This window comes from Phyllostomus discolor, chromosome 6 (genome assembly GCF_004126475.2).
Source record: "Phyllostomus discolor isolate MPI-MPIP mPhyDis1 chromosome 6, mPhyDis1.pri.v3, whole genome shotgun sequence".
Lineage (NCBI taxonomy): Eukaryota > Metazoa > Chordata > Mammalia > Chiroptera > Phyllostomidae > Phyllostomus > Phyllostomus discolor.
Window position 1 is genome coordinate 128,460,379 of NC_040908.2, and position 21,277 is coordinate 128,481,655.

Here is a 21,277-nt window from a genome sequence, read left to right on the forward strand (position 1 = left end):
GCTGGTTCTTCATGAACTAAAGAAGTGGATGGTCGTTCCTGTTCTGTCACTTATTAAATGATTAACCTTACACCAGATAACACACCATTAAATTTTCTTTACCCAGTGATGTCATTGTGTACTGATGATTTGCAATCAATCACTTGGGTTAAAAATAAGTAACTTAGTAGGTTACATTTACACACCATTCAGATTTGTGGTTAAAGCTTTTGAAGACTGTCTTATCATTTTTAACAGCTTCTGAATGACTATAAGAACTTGCCATATTGGAGGGGTTATTTGCCAATCAGTCTTCCTGTGTAGTTGCCTTACTTGCTGCCCCAGCATACATGCACAGTTAACACTAATTACTCCAGCTAAGGCAATAAAAGAAGTCTCTCAAAATTAGAACACTTAACTTCGATTGGAATGGTTTGGTTTGGTCTTCTTTGATTTGGTTTGACTTTGCAAAAATGGAGGTAGAAGAATTGGAAGGAGATGCTGGAGGCAATTTTCATTATGTAGACTATAATACATATACTTTATATAAGTTTCTCTATAATATTTAAAATATCCTTTGTTTTCTAAACATCTTGGTTGGTCGGTCAAATAAATGATTCATTTGTTTTAAACAGGTCAAGGTGAAGATGTTCTTAAAGGGCCCCAGATCACATATGTTACAGGTGTAGAAGGGGATGATGTTGTGTCTACACAAGTAGCCACAGTAACACAGTCTGGGTTGAGTCAACAGGTTACACTCATATCCCAGGACGGGACTCAGCATGTAAGTATGCACTGAAGCCAAACAAGTTAAATAATATTTCTCTGAACCTGGACTTGAAAGTCAGGTTGGGTCCCAGTTAAGAAAGTCCTTGAATATGAGAGCATAAAGTTTGGACTTCATCTTGTAGACAGGACTAGCTTTCCTGAAGGTTTTTTAGTAGCCTGCTGGAAGAGTCTATATGCAGAGAGATTAATAGGGTGAGTGTTTGTGACTCTAGAACTCAAATGGTGTTACTGGTAGAGTTCAAAGGTTAGGTGATGAAAGTCAGAACTACAGTGAAATTGAGGGCTTGTGAAGTAGTGAATCCATGTGAAACACTATGCAGAAAAGGGATAGGATTTGATGGCTGATTCGGTCCAGGAGATGAGACTGAGAAATCAGCAGAGCCTTGTCTGAGTGATGATGTCATCATTAAAAGACATGTGAAGTCAGTGATGGGCAAACCTGTAAAATTTCCAAAGTGTGGCTCTTTCCCTACATGGAATCATGGGAGCTTCACGTAACTAATGGGACAGGTCTCTTGATTCCACCAGGAAAAGCAATGTAATGGTTGTTCTCCAATAGTCAAACTTACTATGTTTTTTAGATGCTACTAGCTAAAATAATTTCATTTTTAAGCTCTAGCTAAGATCATCTTAGCACCTGGTAGAAATAGGCATCTGGGGTTGTTTTGCCTTTTTATATGTATATTTTTCCATGGAGAACTCTCTGTTTACCCCAGTCTCTCTCAGAGCTTTATCTCCCATGATTCATGTGCCATTTGTGTTGGTAACTGCTAAGGTGCTGATGTTAGCTGGGACAGAACATACTCAGGACTGGAAAATACAAAGCTCTTGTACCATCCCATGTATCTTCCTCCTTCTCACTTTTGACATCACTGATTCCTCACAGACAGAGGCCCTGTGGTGGTCATTTGATGTACTCTTCCTCCCTGTCTATACAGGAGAAATTCCCCCCTAAGCAGCTCTAAAATACATGGGCGGTTTCTCTCTTAAGAGGCAACCTAGCCCTGGCCAGGTAGCTTAGTTGATTAGAGCATCATCCCAATACCCCAAGGTTGTAGGTTTGATCCCTGGTGAGGGCACATAGAAGAATCAACCAATGAATGCATCAATAAGTAGAACAACAAACTGATGTCTTCCCCCCTCTTTCCTCTCTCTAAAACCAATAGATAAAATTTTTTAAAAAGAGGCAGACTGTTTCAATCTTTGATAATTCTAGTATTTATCATATAGGAACCTCCTGCCATGTCATCTACTCATGGCTCCTCTCTGTGTGCTCCCAAACAGCTGTTTTCCCCACCACAATGTTGTATTTTCTGTAGATGTAACCTTCCCATTTCCTTCAGGAATTAGGTTTCTGTTCCATTCCTTTAGTCAACAAATAGACAACAAATACTTATTGAACATTTGCCCAGTGCTGCCTATTGTGGTAGACTTAGTGTGGCGAGACATTCCTAAAATGAACAGTAATTGCTCATAAAGATGGGTATGTAGCTGCGTGCTGTGGCAGACTGGAGGAAGGAGTGAAGGACTCTTGGAGGCCCTTGTAGACAATGGCCATTCAGTTGGATCTTGAAAATTTTTCATGAGTTCTCAAGGCAGAGAGAGTGGAGGAAGGTGAAGTCATGAAGAGATAACAGAATATGACACTGTCTGGGACTGCAAATGGTTAGCTGTGGCTGGAGTGCCAGTTGCTGGTTTGGAAGTGGTGACAGATGAGTCTGAAGACGCTGTGAAAGGCCAAACCTGAAAAGTCCTGACTGCCATGGGAGAAGTCTGAACTGTCATGATGGAGAGTCACTGGGGAATTAAGCAGTGATCATACTGAAATTTTTTTTTTTTTTAGAACAATGTCAAGGTAGAGTATGACTGGGGAAGGGTAGACTGGATGCCCGGAAAGAAGTGGAATTGCAAAAAGTCAGATGATGGAAAATAGAGGTCTAAATTAGCAATAGAGATGAAGAGGAAAAAAATGCATTTAAGAAATGCTCAATTTTTTCTGATGACCTCTTTCTAAAATATAAAGTGCTTATTTGCTCCCAGAATAGCTTTATCAAGAATTAGGCCTAGTCCTTAATAAAATTTGCCAAATACAACAAGAGACATTGACTGATTTGTGGAATGCATTGTATTGCAGGTCAACATATCTCAGACCGATATGCAAGCCATAGGCAATACCATCACAATGGTAACGCAAGATGGCACACCTATCACAGTCCCTGCCCATGATGCAGTCATCTCCTCAGCAGGAACACACTCTGTTGCTATGGTAACTGCTGAGGGCACAGAAGGGCAGCAGGTAATTGCTCTTTTTTCCCTTCTATATCAATCAAAACATGTCAATATCTAAATTATTAATAGATATACAGTGTGATATAGCAGTTAAGCACATAAACTTCAGACTGAATCCCAGTTTACAACTTCTAAGGTACATAACCCTCTGAGTCTCAGTTTTTCATCATCTATAAAATAGGAGTGATTGTTGTATCTGCCCCATAAAGTTGATATAAGGACTGAATGAGGTAATGCATTTAAACTGCTTAGCCCATGTATTTATTAAATGTTCATTAATGATATCTCTTCCTACAATTATCATTACTAGGTTCTTAGGGAAAAATTCATTTACAAAATTTACTTAATTTTTTGAAGATGTAATACATTCACGTAGTTCAGAAATCAAAAAGTATGCCCTGGCTTGTATGGCTCAGTGGATTGTGTCCCGGCCTGTGAGCCAAAGGGTCACTGGTTCAATTCCCAGTCAGAGCACATGCCTGGATTGCAAGCCAGGTCCCCAGTTGGGGGCATGAGAGAGGCAACCAATCGATGTACCTATTGCACATTGATGTTTCTCTCCCTCTCTCTCCCCATCCCCCTCTCTCAAAAAAAACAAAATCTTTTTTAAAAAGGTTTACAAAAATAAAAAATTATATACAGGTATGCATTGAAAAGTCATCCTCCCCACCCCTGCCTCCATCAACCTACTGCTCACCCTCATAGAGATAATCCACTTCAGTTAGTTTCTTGTGTCAGTTTCTTCCAGTTATTCATTAAGCATATGCAGTCATCGTCCCTACTTCTTTTTTATGGTAGTAAACTATACTGTTTACTTTGTTTTGTTTCTTTAATAATATATCTAGGAAAATTCTTCCTATTTCATTATATAGAGAGCTTCCTCATTTTTTTCAAGTTATATTGTATTCACTGTATGGACATGCATGATATATTTAGTCTTTTGCTGTTTCAAACAACACATAGCCTTGTGCACATGAGATTTTGCATGTGTGTGAGTATATGTCCTAGATAAATCCTTCAAATGGAATTGCTCGGTGAAAAGACCTATGCATTTGTAATTCAGATAAGTGTCTGCATTCCCACCTGCAGTATTTGAGAGTGCCAACGCAGTCTTCACCTTTCGTAGAAAAAAAATATCCCTTTGGATTCTTGCCAATCTGATATATCTCTTTGTAGTTTTAATTTTTTATTTCCATTAATTTAAATTCTGTTGATTAATACATTTAAAAAATATTCTTGGACTATGCTGATGGCAATGTTAGGTTTCACTGCAGCTACTTCACCCTGTTCAATGAGAGTCTGTCAAAATTGGTAGCTCTCATTCTTCCTATAAATTTGCTTATAGATTTCATACCATTATAACCAAAATTTCAGCAGGCTTTTTTGATGATATAGTCTGATCCTAAAATTTACCTGAAAATGCAAAGGACCCATAACAGCCACAGCAATCTTTAACAAAAAACAAAGTTGAAAGTCTTCTACACCTTGAAATATAAAACTCAGAATCATAAACCTTCTGGAAAAGTGAATATTTTTGCAACTTTAAAGATTTCTTAGGATACAAAATGCACTAACCATAGAAGAAAAAACTGATAAATTGGACTTCATCAAATTAATTCTGCTTACCAAAAGACATTATTAAGAAAAAGTGCCAAATTGGGAAAAAGTTACTCAAAATGTATATATCTGCTAGTGAACTTATATTGAGAATACATAATAACAAATGTCTTCAAATCAATAATAGAAAGATGAACAGCCCATTAAAATGAGCAAAATAAATACAATTTTTAAAAATGATCAAATCATTTGATTGCTTATTTGAATAGACCCCTTACAAAAGATTCATGAATGGCAATAACGCAAAAAGTGCTTAACCTCTTTAGTCATCAGAGGAATGCACATTAAAATCACAGTTAGGTACCTTTTCAGACACAAGAAAATGACTCAGAAGACTGACAACCAAATGCTGGCAAAGATGGGAAGTAACTAGAACATTCTTACTCAATAGTGGGAATGTAAAATGATATAACCACTTAGAAGAACAGTTTGGCAGTTTCTGATAAAGTCAAACATACCTCTGTCCTTTGACCCGTAAATTCTAGTGGAATAGATTCTGTATGAGTCCCCTTACATGAAATCCAAGAGCAGAAAAAACAAATCCTCCGACAGAAAGTGCTGCTTGGCTGGGGAAGGACAGTGATGGCATGGAATATGAAGGAACTGTACTATATCTTATTTTAGGTGCTGTTTTCATAGATGTATCTGTCAAAACACAACAGGAAACCTAAGATGGGAACATACTTATGTTTGCTGATTATAATGTATGCCAAAACAAAAAAGAACCCAAACATGAGCTTTCAGGCTGTCTTATGGGATGGTCCCACCTAAACAGCTTGCAGTCATCTCCATGGCTCTAGAATACTTGGGTGGGTTTATAGCCCAGCCTGGGTAAATATACCTTGTACTAGTTTCAGTTGCAAGGCTGGAAAGATAATGACCCTAAAGCAAACATTCTTAGGCAGCTTATCTATAGCCTGTGGACTAGGAAAATTCTCAGGAAGAAAAGGCTTTGGGGGTTAGAATGCAATAGAGCAGCTTCTAGCCACTAGGGATATGGGGAGGGGGTGTGTGTGCGGCAGGCAGTGAGGGGCAGCTTTGAGGACCAGCTGTCACCACTGCTCCTTCTGCTGCAACTGTAGGCTGTTTGGCAAATGTTGACCATCCACAAGGGTGTTCACACTCCACCTATGCGATATCTGAAGGGTGTGCTTTAGCATTATTTTGTAGTACAGCCCCTCTAACTTGGTGAGACAGAAACTCTAAATTCTGTCTTTCCTATAGCAAGTGTCTCAGCTTTTTCAGCCTTCCAGCTGCTGCTTTCTACTAGAATTATTGGAACCTCCCCCAGATATTTGCAGCTCTGGGGTCTTAAGGAATTGAAAGTTTGTATACAGATATGTGGAGGGGTTCAGCCCCTGTCCCCCGCCCCCCACCCTGGTTTTCTCCTTTCTAGAATATTCCTCTCAATGTGTAACCGTTCTGGCAGCCCTAGACTCCATTAGCTGATACTTTAAGTTACCCTGTGCTACTCAGAGTGGGGAGTGGCCTCAATGAAAAAGCTATTTTATTTATTTATTTATTTATTTTTAAATTTTTAGAGAACAGGAAAGGGAGGGAAAAATAGAGGAAAAGAAACATCGATTGATTGCCTCTCACCCACCCCCAGCCAGGAACCTGGCCTGCAACCCAAACATGTGCCCTGACCTGCAATGGAACCAGCGACCTTTGGGTTCGCAGGCTGGTGCTCAGTCCACTGAGCCACACCAGCCAGGGCTATTTATTTATTTATTATTGAAGTTATTGGGGTACCATTGGTTAATAAAAGTATACAGGTTTCAGGTGTATGGTTCTACAATACATCTGTATATTGTATTGTGTGTTTACCACCCAAATCAAGTCTCCTTACATAGCCAGTTAAACGTGGATGTGAACCATTATGGTTCCCCTTTCTTTGAGAATCTCGTACAGTTTCTGCTTGCTTTTCCTCATTCTCCAATCCATTTAAACAGTAGCTTTTTCATATTTTTGTCCACAGTTATAATTGTTATCTGCAGGAGGGGTTAATCCAGTATAAACCACTCAGCCCTTGCTGGGCCGAAATCTTACTGGATTATGAAACATTGCTGGGATTGACCCAACATAGTATTTTAGTGGGTTAATGGCCAAGTAATACAAATTTTAGTTTTTAGCCTTTCTTCTGAGTTTGGCTGAGCAAAATTTTAGAATATTATATAGCAAGTATTTGATGCCATTTTCTATTTTATCTACATAGAAAAGGCTACATTTGTGGTTAAGAGCCACAGAAGCACTTTCAACCACTCTGGATAGATGCTTCAGGAGCAGTGTGCAAAGATTCCATGGAGTCTAAAATAGGAAATGAGTATAGCAAGATACATTGCTATTGCTCAGTAATGCTACTGTTCTTTCAGTTTTCCTGGGTAAATGGAGTCTGATTAAAATACAATAGGTAAACAGGAGAAAACAGTATATTATCTACCACTGCCCCAAACTTGGGAATAGATAGACATTTGATGTGAATTAGTCCACATGTGTAACTAACTTCCTGAGCAGCCACTTAGGGGAAATAGAACTTAAGCACAGTCACATCTCTCGTCATTAATGGAGCCTAATTTAGGGATCCATTTCTCCAGTGCCCTCTACCCTCATTTGCCATTGCCTTACTTCATAACCTTAGATAAATCCTTTCTGAGCCTCAGCTTCCTCAAATAAAAAGGAGGAGTCCAGGATAGATGATACATAAGGCTTCTTCCAGCTTCGGGCTTCTACAAGTCTGTGGTCAGAGGGGATTTTTTCCTTTTGAATTTGCAAACAGAACTTTTCATTAAATGGATTTTAACCTATTTAAATCATAATTTTGCCCTGGCCAGTTGGCTCAGTTGGTTGGAGCATCATCCCATTGCGCTAAAGGTTTGATTCTTGGTCAGGGCACATACCTAGGTTGCGAGTTTGATCCCCAGTTGGAGTGCATACAGGAGGCCACCAGTCAGTGTTTTTCTCTCACATTGATGTTTATCTCTTTCTCACCCCCACCCCTTCCTCTCTCTCTAAAATCAACAAACATATCTTCTGGTAGGATTTAAATAACTAAACCATTGTTTGAATTCTTCTGTGTGTTTTTTGTTTAAGGTTGCAATTGTGGCTCAGGACTTAGCAGCATTCCATACTGCGTCATCAGAAATAGGGCACCAACAGCACAGCCATCATCTAGTAACCACAGAAACCAGACCTCTGACCTTAGTGGCGACATCCAATGGCACCCAGATTGCAGTTCAGGTGAGTCCAGAGGCAGCTGTCCTCCATCAACAGCAGCGCTGCTCGGACCTCTCAACATTGTACACTGTGCTTTATGCATAACCCTTACAGGAGACAGGGCACAGGACAATCTGTGTCGCTTAGCCACTCTAAGGAAATTGTGTGTTTGCGGTGGATTCAAAGAGACCAACACTTTGTTCTTTACTATCTTTGTATATTCTATGGGAATTTATACCAAGAAAAATAAAGCTTCTGGTATGTCTCCCCATTTGCATCCAGCCAGCTATCTTAACTCTAAAAATAAAAGTCTAAGCCCTGGCTGGTGTGGCTCATCAGTTAAGTACCAGCCTGAGAATCAGAGGGTCACCAGTTTGATTCCCAGGCTAGGGCACCAAAGGGTTGCCAGTTCGATTCCCAGTCTAGGGCACATGCCTGTGTTGCCGGCCAGGTCCCCAGTAGGGGGCATGTGAGAGGCAACCACACATTGATGTTTCTCTCCCTCTCTTTCTCTCTCCCTTCCCCTCTCTAAAAAATAAAGTAAATAAAATATTTTTTTAAAAGTCTAAATAGATAGGATTCTATAAAACACTTAAGAGCTACTCCTTTGGAAGTGAAACTAGTGTCAACACAGACCCTACATCTGAGAATTCACTACACAGCCCTATTTTACAGTGGGCAATGTCAGAAGACTAAGAAGAAACCATCCTCTGGGGAGTCAGTGGATTCGAGCAGAGAATCCAGAATCCTAGGTACAGATTACCTTTCCTTGGGGGAGTTCTTCATGTATTTACTTGGCAAAAGGTTAGAACATAATCAGGAAAATGCCAGCCATTGGTTTTTATTTATGGGCATAAAAACTAAAGGCTCAGAAAGCTCTCTAAATTATCTCCATTGGAAATATGAGCATCTTTTGTCCCTGGCATGTGTGAAGGTCTATCAAAATCCTAAATAAAGAAACTGCATTATTGTCCCTTGTAGGAATTTAGTTTTTTTGCTTTTACTGATTGGTAAAGCTATGATAGTAGCTTAACAAGCCCACATGTCAGAATCACAGAGAGAAATTCCACTTCTGGCATATAATATTCCTTTGGTATCATCTTGACTGTGAGTTTGTGTATGTTCCTGTTTCAGCTTGGAGAGCAGCCATCTCTGGAAGAAGCCATCAGAATAGCATCCAGGATCCAACAAGGAGAAACGCCAGGGTTGGATGATTAGTCCTGAGAGCAGTAAAGCACGAGGAGCCTTTCATCTTCAGGCAGCAGAGATCCATGAAGGCCGGGGCCCCGGAAACATGAGACATTTTCCATTCCTGAAACACTGTACACATTTTTATGCAAGAGTGGAGAACATTTTATGCTTGACACTTTTGTGTATATAACTCTTGAAATAGATTCCCAAATTGATTCATTGTGTACAAGGAAGTATGAAATTAGGGCAATACCGTAAATTTTCACGTTATTCTTTTATCACACTGCAAACTCCGAGAGTCTTTATGCAAGACCAGTGGAGTCTTACAGAGTCTTATGATGGATTTTTAACTTACTGTGAAAAAAGAGTCAAATAAAAGCTATGCCTAAAATGTCAAAAAACGTTCTATATGTCACACGATCACAATTCCAAAAGCCATCATGGGTAATGAAAATAAAGGATGTAAAGCCTTCAAATATTTCCCGCAATTAGAGTGTCTGCAGTTTTTGTTCTACTGTATACTTGTCCCTTTTCATTTGTACTTCATGGTTTGAAGACTATTCATTATAGTTTTCCATCCCTGTTAAATACCAACTCTTCAAGCAGAAATACTAACCATATCAGCAATACATTGGATTATGTCTAAAATTACAAAGTTTCCTTACTTAAAATTAAAAAGTTAAATCCAGTGCTTTGGTTTTGTTAAAGACTTTACTTAAGTGTTCTTGCTTGTGTTAACCATTTTTTTAAAAATAATGAACTGTCAAAGTTGACCACAGGCAAGAGCCCCAGCAACAGCTATAATTGGAAATGGCTTTACTCTGAAAATTAGGTTAGTGGGTTGGTGTAAATTATTTATTTTTTTTTGCTTATGTACTTTTGTTTTAAAGCTTATTTACCCGAAAGTTTATTATTTTGAATACAGCAATTTTTAAAATGTTACCTTTATATTTGTTTTATTAAATTGGTATGGGGGTGGTGGGAAGTGTTACAGAAAATACCACAAATGTAACAGTATATAACCCAATACGCATTACTGAGAACATAGTGTGTATCAAGCACAGAACAAGGACTGCATGTTTTTATGTACTCTATTTTGTGAGCTACATGGGATTTACAACCTCCGTATTTGTAAGGAGGAAGCAGTCCAAAGAGGCTAAGTGTCCTACTCGGGCTGTACAGCTACAGAGGCAGAGTAAAGACTTGAGAACCCAGACTTTAAAAAATTTAATTTGTTTTTAATTTATTGATTTTAGGGAGGAAGGATGAGAGAGAGAAACACTCATACATTCATTGGTTGTTTCCTGTATGTTCCCTGGCTGGGGATTGAACCCACAACCTTGGCATAAAAGGGCAACCCTCTAACCAGTTAGCCACCTGGCCAGAGCAAGAACTGTCATTTTTTGGCCCTCAAGTCCAGCGTGTTTTTTCACCATGCCACAGCTGCCTTCTCGGGTGATTATTTATGGCAGAGATTATCAAGATTGACTTTGGTTACCTAATGACCTGAGCACTTGAAGAGTCATCTCTAATGTCAGAAATTAAACTAAAGTTCCCCCAAAAAAGGGGTGTGGAGGGTTGTCCTGCAAGGATGGCTGCATCACTGCCATTCAACATGCTTTGTTTACCAGAGAGCTGAAGTGTGGCTGTGTTTCATTTCCAGCTTTACAGTAAACAAAGGAAAAACTGCTCTTTTACTTAACGTGAAGGTTATCTTTGATCGAGTTCTTTGAAGTCTTACAAAAAAGAGTAATTTGAAATGGAAAGGCTTTCAGGGTTGGGCAGGGAAATTGATTGCTTGCCCTTCAGAGCTCTTCATAGATATACGTTAGAAAAGGTTTTAGTCATTCGCAGATCCAGGCTTAATGCTGAACAGAGACTTGTAAACACACCCAGAACTCCCAGCTGAGGCCTGCTGAGGCTCAGAAAGGGGCTGGTGTGGGGGCATAGAGCAAGAACAGAATCTGGGAAGTCACAGGGCCAGCCTCCAGGGCCGCAGTCCTGCGGTTAGGGGGCTCTGCAGCGGGGCCCAGCCAGGCCTGCTGTGCTTCCTAGGACCCAGACCCAAGCTTTCCTGGGCCTCTTACCTCTGCCATTGTTTAGGTTCCAAGGTGTTTCTCACCACAGTCCCTTTGCCAGCTGGACTTGGCAGGACTGAACCAGACTGCTGGTGGACCTTATTATCCCTCAATCCCGCAGCTCAAAAGAAAGTGCCTTCCTACTGGCACCAGAGAAGAGGGCAGGGCAGCACTGCTGGTTTGTCCCCTACCTGCCTCCTTGGGAATGGAACCTCAGGAGCACAGGGAGGGTGCCTATTTTCCCTAAGGAAAGACTTCAAATGATGTGCCAATGGTTTCTATTGGGTTGGCCAAAAAGTTCGTTTGGTTTTTTTCTGTAAGCTGGCTCTAGTAGTGCTTAGTCATTTTGAACTTCATTCAAAACAACTTTGTTAGATTGTATTGTGACAGCTGTCATATTGGCGTGCATTTAAAAAAAATTAGTGAAGTGTAGCCATTTTAATATTGAAGATGGAAGAGAAAATGCAACATTTTTGGCATATTACGCCTTATTATTTCAAGAAAGGTAAAAATGCAACTGAAACAAAGATTTTTTTTTTAATTTTATTTATTTATCTTTAGAGAGGGAAGGGAGGGAAGGGGGGAGAGAGAGAAAGAAACATCAATGTGCGGTTGCTGGGGTTCTGGCCTGCAACCCAGGAGTGTACCCTGGCTGGGGATCGAACCTGGGACACTTTGGTTCCCAGCCCGCGCTCAATCCACTGAGCTACGCCAGCCAGGTGAAGCAAAGATTTGTACAGTGTATGGAGAAGGTGCTATGACTGAGCATGTCAAAAGTGGTTTGGGAAGTTTCATGCTGGAGATTTCTTGCTGGACACTGCTCCACAGTCAGGTAGACCAGTTGAAGTTGATAGCGATCAAATCGAGGCATTAATTGAGAACAATCAATGTTATACTTCTCAGGAGATAGCCGACATACTCAAAATATCCAAATAAAGTTATTGGTGAAAATGAAATATGTGTCTTACTTTATGGAAAAAGCTAAATGGACTTTTTGACCAATCTAATATTTAGTGAGCCTGGTGTGGATTTTCTCACAGTGCAGGATGCAGAAAGGAGCCCTCAAAGTTGAAAAGTCCCCCAAAGGCACTGGATGAAACAAGAGTATGCTTTAACAAATGGAGCCCAAGGGAGCACACCTGTGCATTACGATCCAGACAGTCCCCTAGGGAAATCTTTGGGTCCAAGGAAAATACTCCCACTCTGTCCCAGACACAGCTCCAGGCCACTACAAAAGGTACATTGCCTACAGTCTACACTCAGGAGAATTTAGGAAATAGAGTTTAAAAAAGAAGAAGAAAAAGTAAGGACTTGGGTTCCTTAAACCTCTACAGTGGCAACTGCCCAGAGGGCCACACCACTCCATGCCCAACCCCCAACCCTGCCACCAGGCCATCAGGGGCAAACCAGCTGGACAGCCTCCCATGCTGCCTTCCTGTAGGACAGCCCTGGGACCAGCTAAGTAAGTTGGGAAACCACACACTTGGCATTGAAGTGGACTAGATTTCCATGTATCATCCCAAGGCATTTAGGGTCCAGTACTTCCTGGCTCAGATATGATTACAGACCAGTCAAGTATCAGCAGATCCCAACAATGAGAGGGGGTGGGATGGTGAAAAGGCAAAGGGCACAGCTGAAATCTTGTCATCATGGAGGGAAAGGGAGCACAGGGGAGGTGGAGCAAGGCTACCTCAGCCCCCTCTGCTGTAAGCACTTTCTGTCTATACTTAGATTTCCCTTGGGAATGAGGAGATCTTGCAAAGAATACTCCCACCAAATACCCTCTTTTTAATTTTTTTTTAAAAGATCTTATTTATTTTTAGACCGAGAAGGGAGGGAGGAGAGAGAGAAACATCAATGTGTGCTTGCCTCTTGTGTGACCCCCACCAGGGACCTGGCCTGCAACCCAAGCATGTGCCCTGACTGGGAATCGAGCTGGCAACCCTTTGGTTTGCAGGCTGGTGCTCAGTCCACTGATCCACACCAGCTGGAGCCCCTTTTTTCTTTTGCCTGAGGAATAGGGCTGGCTTCACGGATGGGTGACCAGTGTCGGCGAACAAGACCTTGCACCCCAAAGGACCCTGAACTTGGAAGTTAATGCACTATAGTTGCAATTTTGAAATTCTTAATAATTTTATCTTCGGATCTGTGTTCTGTGAGTGAATTCTCAGGGAACAATGGAGTGGGCCCTGGGGGCTTAGACCCTGGACTTAGGCTCCCCCCTTTCATGCCTGGCCTCTCCCTTCTTGCCCTCACCCTGTGACTGCTGCTATGCCCTCTGCCTTTGGCAGGGGCCTGGGTGAGGCCTGGGTGCCAGTGCAGGAGCATCAGTGACAGACACATGCACCCTGTGGGGGATGGCACCCATGGTGGTGGCCATCCTTGCTCTAGGATGACAGTACCATGGTATTTCTGGTGGGTGGCTGGCTTTAGATGAGTCTTGCCAGGGCAGTCCTCTTGCCTATCACAGCACAGAGTAGTTTTTTATTTTGTTGTTGCTGTTTTTTAAATATATTTTATTGATTATGCTATTACAGTTTTCCCATTTCCCCCCCTTTATTCCCCTCCACCCTGCACACCCCCTCCCACCCACCCACCTTCCCCCGCCTCCTTTAGTTCATGTCCATGGGTCACACATATAAGCTCTTTGGCTTCTACATTTCTTTGGCTCCTACATTTCCTATACTATTCTTAACCTCCCCCAGTCTAGTTTCATAAACCCACCATTTATGCTACTTATTCTCTGTACCTCTCCCCTCCCCCCCTCCCCCTCCCCCTCCCCCCTCCCCCCTCCCTCTCCCCCTTTCTCTTCCTCTCCCTCTCCCCCTCCCCCGCTGATAATCCTCCATATGATTTCCATTTCTGTGATTCTGTTCCTGTTCTATTTGTTTGCTTAGTTTGTTTTTGTTTTCGTTGTTAATAACTGTGAGTTTGTTGTCATTTTACTGTTCATATTTTTTATCTTCTTTTTCTTAGATAAGTCCCTTTAACATTTCATATAATAAGGGCTTGGTGATGATGAACTCCTTTTTTTTTTTTCTTTTAAAGACCTTATTTTTATTTATTTTAGAGAGAGGAGAAGGGAGGGAGAAAGTGAGGGAGAGAAACCAATGTGTAGTTGCCTCACGTGCTCCCCCTACTGGGGACCTGTCTCACAAACCAGGCATGTGCCCTGAATGGGAATCGAACCAACAACCCTTTGGTTTATAGGCCAACACTCAATCCATTGAGCCACACCAGCCAGGGCTGATGAACTCCTTTAACTTGACCTTATCTGGAAAGCACTTTATCTGCCCTTCCATTCTAAATGAAAACTTTGCTGGATAGAGTAATCTTGAATATAGTTCCTTGCTTTTCATGACTTTGAATACTTCTTTGCAGCCCCTTCTTGTCTGTAAGGTCTCTTTTGAGAAATCAGCTGACAGTCTTATGGGAACTCCTTTGTAGGTAACTGTCTCCTTTTCTCTCACTGCTTTTAAGATTCTCTCATCTTTAATTTTGGCTAATGTAATTATGCTGTGTCTTGGTGTGTTCCTCCTTGGGTCCAACTTTTTGGGGGACTCTCTGAGCTTCCTGGACGTCCTGGAAATCTATTTCCTTTGCCAGATTGGGTAAGTTCTCCTTCATTATTTGTTCAAATAAGTTTTCGATTTCTTGTTCTTTCTCTTCTCCTTCTGGTACCCCTATGATTTTAATTTTGGAATATTTAAAGATGTCCTTGAGGTTCCTAAGCCTCGCCTCATTTTTTCTGAATTCTCGTTTCTTCATTCTGTTCTTGTTGAATGTTTCTTTCTTCTTTCTGGTCCACACCATTGATTTGAGTCCTGGTTTCCTTCCCGTCACTGTTGGTTCCCTGTACATTTTTTTTAAATTTCATTTTGCATAGCCTTCATTTTTTCATCTAATTTGCGATCATATTCAACCAATTCTGTGAGCATCCTGATCACCAGTGTTTTGAACTGTTCATCTGATAGGTTGGGTATCTCTTTTTTGCTTAGTTGTATTTTTTTCTGGAGCTTTGATCTGTTCTTTCATTTGAGCCGATTTTTTTTTTCTCTGCATGCCTGTTACATAGTAAGGGGCAGAGGCTTAAGTGTTCACCAGGGCAGGCAACCCACATGGCAGCATTGCAACTCTGTATGTTGGGGGAGGGGTCTGAGAGGGAACAATGCCTCTTGCTCTGCTCTCTGCCGGTTTTCAGTCACTTCCCTTGCTTCCCACAAGCAAACTGGGCCCTTCTGGTGCTGATTCCCAGGTGGGTAGTTTTGTGTACTTTCCAGGACCCTGTAGGTCTCTCCAACAAACTTTCCTGTGAGGCTGGGAGTTTCTCCCGCCACCGCAACCCCCACAGGTGTTTTCAGAGGTTTGAGGCTTTATTTCCCTGCGCTGGAACTCTGGGTTGCTTGGTCTGTCTCGCTCCACAGTTGTTCCTTCTGGTTTATCTGCACACAAATGTGGGACCACCCAGTCTGCAAGCTGCCACCTCACTGGGTTTGCCAGCCCCAACCTTGCCCACCAGCTGCCGCATTGCCCACCCTAGTCCTCCAACCCCCGACTTGCTGGGAGTCCTCTCTGCCTGGCTGCCTGACTCTGACCCTCCTACTGGTCTGGATGAATGTTTCTTCTTTAACTCCTTGGTTGTCGGACTTCCATACAGTTCGATTTTCTGACAGTTCTGGTTTTTTGTTTTTAAATTTATTGTCCTTCTTTAGGTTGTACGAGGAGGCACAGTGTGTCTACCTATGCCTCTATCTTGGCCAGAAGTCCCAATCCCAGCTTTGAGTTTTGAAGATAACTGGGAGTAGCCCATTTGCTATGGGCTCAGGTGGCAGGCCTGGGAAGAGATGAGGGCATTTGTTAGGCTCAAGGGACCACCTGCTCCAAGCACCTGTGAGAGCCCATGCCCTCTGAAGCTATTTCTCCAGGCTCTGTGCCCGGAGGATCCTGGCTTCCTCCCTCTACCTTTCCTGAGCCTGACTCATGTTCATCTCTTCTAGCTGGCTCCAGGTACCCTCCTTCTGGAATGAGCCACAGAATTCCAATTGCATAATTTTGGTGATGGCAAACACAAGTTAAATACTCTGATGGTTTCATTTAAAAGTGACATTGCATAGTATAAAGAGGAAGGATAAAAGTCATGCTAAAGTTTTATCATTAATTTTTAATTTTAATTTTTAGATGTTTTTTATTGTTCAACTACAGTTGTCCCCATTTTCCCCCATTGCTATCCACTGCCCTCCCCCATAATTTTTTTTTAGAATGATATTAAATAGCAAAACACCACAGAGTGTGTGGGAGGGGGAGGGGGATAAAATATACATAACATAAAATGCACCATTGTAACAATTTTTGCATTACAGTTCAGGGGCGTTAAGTACCTTTACAGTGTTGTACAAACATCGCTGTTATCCAGCTCCAGCAGTTTCTCAGACAGCGACTCCCCGTCACCCGACCCCAGCCCTGCAACCACCGTTCCCGTTTCGCTTCCTTTGAATTTGGCTGCTTGAGGTACCTTGTATAAATGGAATCATACGCTCTCTGTCCTTGTGTGTCCGGCTTTGTGTATACATTTAACAACACTTTTTTTCCTGCTCTTTGACCAACAGGCCCCACATTCTCTTTTTGCACTGATCCCCACGGATTGTGTAGCCTGCCCCACTGAGGAAAGCTCTTCTATTAGCCACTCTCTTTCCACTGTCTCACAAGAGGTGTGACTTGTGTTTTAGGAACACCTATCTGCTTCTCCTTTTAGATTATGGGCTCCCTTAGGATAACCGGGAATTCAACTTTCCCATGACTCCTGGAAGCCTAGCAGAGCAGCCGGTCCCCTCTAGCTGTTCCCTCTGGCTCTGAACTCCCCTGGCTTTAGAGGCACAGAGAATCCACAGTCCTCCATGTTTCCAGAGCGCGGCTAAAACTGAAAGACAGAAAGGCATGCTGAGAGAAGACTCACTCGAGATTCAGGTTAACTGCATGAATAGTCAAACTGAAAATTACCTGGCAAAACTTCTTTTCACTTTCTGCAGTCAAGTGAAAGAAAAAGGGATTCCTGCTCTAATGTCAATTCCAAATTTCTCCCTAGCTGCCCTCACCTCCCCAGGGTTCCCCTCGACACACAGGAGACATCCAAAATCTCTGAGCACCTTCACTAATCTGTCCAAAAGCCCCGGCTCAGATAAGAGCCTGAGAAAGGGACATCAAAAACAGCTCTAATCTGGGTTACAGATGCAGTTGCCTGTCCTGCAGACAAATCCTTCAGTTTCTATGGAAAAATCAAAGATGTAAAAATCTTTGTAAATAAGAACGTTTTTCTCCAAGCCAGTGACAGGGCTTTTTGAGGAGGGCGGTAAGTTTCAACTGGGAGCAGCTATTACACACACCACATCTTTTTATGCAGATAAAAGCCACGGGGTGAGTGTTTCTTCCCCCACAGTGCCTTTGGGCTTTTCTAGCATCCTGAAATTGTGTCACATTCTTTTCAACAGAAAATCAGGAACAACAGAAAAGTGGGCCACTCTTTTTTGCATAGGTGATCTTTGCTATTGTGAAACTGGTAAAATCTTGTGGGTATTTCCAAGTAGAAAAGAAAGGGACTGAAAGGCACTATTGGTGAGCATTGGGGTCAGCCACCAGCAGGAGGCGCTGTGTAGGTTCAGGGAGCCATCCACAGCCACACACTGCTTGTTTTACCACCTCCTTCTAGAACAAATTAACCAGCTGTGCCTAGGCAGGGGCAATCTTTTCTCTAACCTTGAAGGAAATCTTTTCATGCTGGGAGAACACAGCATGAGTTACACAAATAGAAGGATAGAAGGACCTTGACTGCCTCCTCAGGTTGCTGGAATGATACCAAGGAAGAAATAAATGCCCACACCAAATGACTGGGACAACCATTTTTTGGCTTCATAACCAGTGGGCATCTCACATGCAGTACTGAAATGCCAGTTACAACCCTTGTGAGTGGGAGGTGCTGTGGACTAAATATCATTGTCACTTGTGCACTTACAGGGCAAATCCCTGCCAGGCTTTGAGTCTTAGGCCCTAGTCACTACACAATACTCCTAAGCCCAGTCCTATTGGATGGACAGGTTGCTGGCAGTATTTGGCATCTACATCACACTCTACAGTCTCAGGGGGAGGTGAGCAGGGCCACCTTCCTCCATCCCCACAGGGAAGGTCACTTGCTCACCCAAAGGCAGAGCCCAGATCAGGGCCCCAGTGTGGACCTTGATGGGATGCAACCAGGTTCCAGTAGCTCCTGTCCCATGTGCTTAGACAGCAGCTGTTGGGATAAATGCCCTTTGCTACCCTGCCTGTGGCTTCAGGTCTAACAAATGGACTCTGACTTTGTTCCCAAGGATTGCTTCTGAGGGAAGTGCCCACTGACAGGGAAACCCTATCCCTGTTCTGGTTCTCCATGTCCCCATCCGTTCATTAGCATTGGAATCTGACCTCCTTCAAGAGCCAGGTAGTCTACAGAGATGTCATACCACAGATGTTCAGGTGCCTAGGAAATGGCAGCCTAGATCTTCTCCTTAGAGATTAACTAACCCATGAAGAGGCACTAAAAGGCCTCCATCCATACTGGTGGGTCTCACAAAGGCATCAGTATCAAGTGGCCCATTGGCATTTCCACTTTGACAAAGATTTCCATGGGCTCCTTTCTGGCCCCTGAGTTTAGATTTCCAGTGTACATAGATGCTCTGGCTGGATAGTCATCCTCTTTTGGCAAGTTGCGTCACAAGGGACCTTGTGGGCAGGAGGGAGGGCACCCTCACAAGGAGGACTCTGAAGGTGGCCAGGAAGTGACTTTCTCCGGCAGAGATACTTCCCCCCCGCCAGTGCGGGAGTGTGGATACCTGCTAGCAGCCCCAACAGTGGGGAAGGCACACCAGCCCTTCTTCCCCCCCGCCCCCCCGCCCCTAGGACTCTATTTTGATCATGCTGTGTATCTGCTCTCCTTGCTTCCTATTACAGATGGAGAGAACAGGATCTACCTACTTTATAACAAATATTTTATTTATTTTAAAAAATAGTTTATTTATTTACTTCTTAGAGAAACAGAAAGGGAGGGAGAAAGGGAGAGAAACATCAATATGCGAGAGATACATAGATGGGTGATGGGTTGCCTCTTGCAGGCCCCCGACTGGGGAACCTGGCCCACGACCCAGGCATATGTCCTGACTGGGAATTGAACCTGTAACCTTTAGTTTTTCGGGAAGATGCTCAACTGAGCCACACCAGTCAGGGCCCACCTACTTAATTTCTGACTGCAGAAATATTGACTTTGAAAGGAGAAATACAGCCTTGGCCAGGCGGCTCAGTTGGTTGGAGCATCCTCCTGTGCACCAAAAGGTTGTGGGGTTCAATCCTTCCAGGGCTCATACCTGAGTTGTGGGTTCAATTCCCAGTAGGGGTGCATGCAAGGGATGGGGTGTGAAGTGTGGGGGGCAACCCATCGATGTTTCTCTCACATTGATGTTTCTCTTTCTCTCCTCTCACTTCCTCTCTCTGTAAAATCAATAAACATATCCTCTGGTGAGGATTAAAAAAGAAAAACAAAACAGAACTATAAATGAGGCTGTATTTTAACAGTAACAGGTGCGTAGCTCTTATTTTATTTTTAATTTTTTCCCAATCAACAAAAGGGAAACTTTATTGAAGGCCCAGGGCCACGGGGCTCAGGCAGAAGGCTGAACCCGCAGTGGAGGAGGTGGCGGAGGGGCCTTATTTAATCTTCTCGGGCGCAGGTTGCTGGCTTGGCCGCACTTCTTCAGTCAGTGGAGAGCACCACGGTGCAGGTGGGGCTAACACTTGCACCTCGTCCAAGGTGTACTTCTGGCTGGCAGGGGGAAGGCTCGATGATGCCACTCTGCAGGCGAGGCACCAAGTGCAGGGTGGACTCTTTCTCAATACTGTAGTCTGAGAGAATGCGGTCGTCCTCCAGCTGTTTGCCTGCAAAAATCAGACGCTGCAGGTCGGATGGGATGCCCTCCTTGTCTTGGATTTTAGCCTTGACAATCTCAACGGTGTCGCTGGGCTCAACCACGAGGGTGATGGTCTTGCCTGTCAGGATCTGCATGAAGATCTGCATGTCTGCATCTGCCAGGGGGCTGCTCCCTGCCTGCTTGAAGAGAGAGAGCACATGACTCATATTTTAAAAATGACAAAAAAGTGACCCGAGAAAAACAGGAAGAAGAACAACAACAAAAAGCTCTAGTTTTGAAAGAACAGGATCAGAAAGAAGTACTTTTTTATTTACACTGTCTATTTTAGTGGTAGTTCCCATTATGGAGCACTGACTATGGACAAGCTTTGATTTGAGGCAAGAGACGAGTGAGTAGAACTGAGGCAAGATGCAGAGAAATGCAAAACCACAGCAATGGGCCGTCCTGTAATGTTTTCCCATTCTGGACCAGGTCACGACACTGCTATCATCTTTTCTCTCCCAGGTATGTGTCCTTCTGCTGCCATCTATTCCATTGCAGGTAGAACAAGATACACTCTGATCAGTCCTGGCGACCATCAGCCACACGAAGGGTCCTGTCTGAGAGGGTGTTAATAAACATGGAGAGGTCCCCTGCTTTCTTTCCATTTCCCACTTCTCACAGCCATGGTGACATAGCTACTGTCCACCATGACTAGCCATGTTTTGGAGGAGAGAGCAGATGCCTGCCCATCTCCCCCAACCTATCTGTTCTTAAGACTCCACTAATTTCGGTGAAGAGAGAAAGAAAGGGAAAGCAAGCAGCTCACTGGCAGCATGTTCAGGATCTCCTATATCTCACTCTCCAAATCCACAGCAGCTTTGAATGAAAAGGAGAATAGCTACTCTTTGAGAGACGGAATCAGTACTACATGAGGTTTGAAATGCTCTCCCTGCGTATCTTCACCATTCTAAATGCTGTGCGGCGCTGCGTGGGAAAACAAAGTGTCATGGCTCCAGGGAACATTAAAATGAATTACTGAAAAGGGAAAAGTAAAGTCTAATTAAATGATGAAAAGATAAATTATGGGTATAAGAAAACTTTTTAGGATGATAGAAATGTTCTAAAACTAGATTGTGGTGATGGTGACATAATTCTATAAATTAAAAATAATTGAATTGTATTCTTTCAATA

At 42.8% G+C, this 21,277-nt stretch overlaps 1 protein-coding gene and 1 pseudogene across 1 annotated transcript in view; one reads left to right on the forward strand and one right to left on the reverse strand.

Annotated features, from left to right (window-relative positions):
* The window catches only part of ZNF143 (zinc finger protein 143), a 38,010-nt gene extending 28,188 nt beyond the window's left edge, over positions 1-9,822 (forward strand). Inside the window, 5 exon segments of the mRNA XM_036028998.1 lie at positions 615-763; positions 2,903-3,064; positions 7,765-7,911; positions 8,550-8,639; positions 9,022-9,822. Of these exon segments, the coding sequence (XP_035884891.1) occupies positions 615-763; positions 2,903-3,064; positions 7,765-7,911; positions 8,550-8,639 (548 nt within the window). The 3' untranslated portion in view covers positions 9,022-9,822.
* A 9,944-nt stretch (positions 9,823-19,766) lies between these two features.
* LOC114500673 lies at positions 19,767-20,275 on the reverse strand (annotated as a pseudogene).
* Between the last annotated feature and the right edge of the window lie 1,002 nt (positions 20,276-21,277).